Source organism: Otolemur garnettii, unplaced genomic scaffold (assembly GCF_000181295.1).
Source record: "Otolemur garnettii isolate 467f Iridium unplaced genomic scaffold, OtoGar3 scaffold00099, whole genome shotgun sequence".
Classification (NCBI taxonomy): domain Eukaryota; kingdom Metazoa; phylum Chordata; class Mammalia; order Primates; family Galagidae; genus Otolemur; species Otolemur garnettii.
Window position 1 is genome coordinate 1,544,788 of NW_003852494.1, and position 2,018 is coordinate 1,546,805.

The 2,018-nt window shown below is 34.4% G+C and overlaps 1 protein-coding gene across 4 annotated transcripts in view; it reads right to left on the bottom strand.

The window, feature by feature from the left end:
• IFT81 (intraflagellar transport 81) overlaps nucleotides 1-2,018 on the bottom strand; it is a 78,659-nt gene that overhangs the window by 26,126 nt on the left and 50,515 nt on the right. For all 4 annotated transcript variants that reach the window (XM_003795997.1, XM_012809021.1, XM_023516846.1 and 1 more), the window contains 2 exons: nucleotides 1,411-1,539; nucleotides 181-270 (listed from right to left, as the gene is read on the bottom strand). In XM_003795997.1, coding sequence (XP_003796045.1) covers nucleotides 181-270; nucleotides 1,411-1,539 — 219 coding nt within the window. The remainder of the gene's footprint in view (nucleotides 1-180; nucleotides 271-1,410; nucleotides 1,540-2,018) is intronic.

The following is a 2,018-nucleotide window of genomic DNA, read 5'->3' on the forward strand; positions in this document are numbered from 1 at the left end:
GGCTATTTTTTGGTTGCAGCCGTCATTGTTGTTTTGCGGGTCCGGGCTGGGGATTCGAACCCGCCACCTTAGGTGTACGTGGCTGGTGCCTTAGCAGGTTGAGCTATAGGCGCCAAGCCATAACTCTTATATCTCAATAAGATAGAATACTAACAGTATCACCAAATTAAATTCACTCACTTGACATTTCTGACGCAATTGTCGTAGTTCTTTTATAACTGGGGCTAGAGCTGACTTCTTTTCAGACACTAGTGAATTCAGTTTTTTTACCTGTCATTTAAATAAAAAACATTAATACTACAAAAAGAATTCAAAAGACTAAAATACTACATGCCTAAAGATATTTACTGCAGTGTTAAACATGAGAGTAAAAAACATAGTAGGGTGTGGTAGTGTGTATCTCCAGTACCAGTTACCCTGAAGGCTGAGGTCAGAGGACTCTAAGCCCAGGAGTTAGAGCCCAGCCTAGGCAACAGAGATCCCTATCTCAAAACCAAACCAAAACCAAAATCAAAAACAAACTGCAAAAAAGCCTCAAACAAAAAAGCCTATAAATTACTTCAGGGCTAAACAATAGGGAAGTAATCTAGTAAATCTTGATTCCTCAGCAAGATGGAATACCCTACCATTCAACTATTCAAAATGTCAATTATCAGGACTATAAAACATTATGACAAAATATTTATGATCCAACATTGAATAAAATAAATTACAAAGTTGCCTGTATACAACTACCCATCATGTTGTATCATATAAAAATATATAATTATGTAAGTTATATAAAATATACATAAATGTGGATAGAGTGATATTCAAAATAATAATTCAAATGGCATAAGTAATAACCAATCAGAATGGACACCAGTCAAAGAGATGGACTGGGCCTTAGAGGCCTTTTTTGTAATAAATACTAATCTTTTTAGGAGTTAAGACTGTGGTGAGATCTAGAAGGTTCTGGGGAAATGGCCAATGTAGATGAGGCAGTTGGAGGAGAGTGCTCTGAAGGTCTAGGGCAACAGCTTTACACCAGTAAGTAAAGATTTCAACATTTTAATGCCTGGTGAAAATCTAGCAGTGCGTTCTGGCTGAATAGCAACCTTGAATCTGAAAAGATAGTAAGGACATACACAAAAATGAAATAATTTTATTGTAGTGGTAAGACTTGGGAAAACTTATTTTATAAATATTTCTTCAATATTATATAACTTTTACAAATATGTATAAACTAGTAGAAGCTGACAACAATCTTACTAGAATGGAAAGATTCAAGAGACTGATAAAGACAGATGAAAGAATATAAAGTAAATGATGTACAGAAACAAAATTTGAACATTTCACTGAAAATAAACACACAACCATCTGTCTTTTAGCTACACAATAAAATAAAACATTTTTTGAATGTGTAATCACCATTTCAGACATGTCATCCAGTGTTCGTCCTTTCATTTCATCAACTTCACTCTTCAGTGCAGATACTCTTTCCAGCTCTTCTTGGGTGTAACTATATCCAGATATACCCTTTTTCTCCTCAATAGTTTGCTATAAGTAAGGAATAAAAAGCTCACAAAATGTGTGTCAAAATATTGCTGGTTTAGGATTCTAAACTAATTTATTTTATTTACAACTTTTTTGTTACATATAAAATTTGTAGTATAGAATCCTAAAGGCCAATCTTCATTGATTCCAATTATTTCATTCAGTGACATGCATATATGCTATAAACTTATCCTCAATTTTACCATGGTATTTTCCAAGTGCATAAGAAATACATTTAATTTTAGGCTTTTTTTTCTTTTTATTAACTTTTTTTTTTTTTTTGAGACAGAGTCTCACTCAGTCATCCTGGGTAGCGTGCCGTAGTGTCATATCTCACACAGCAACCTCAAACTCTTGGGCGGGAACAATCTTCTTGCCTCAGCCTCCTGAGTAGCTGGGACTACAGCCGCCTGCCACAATGCCTGGCTAGTTTTTCTTTTTTTTTTTTTGTTGTTGTTGTTTGTTTGTGTTTGTTTTGTTTG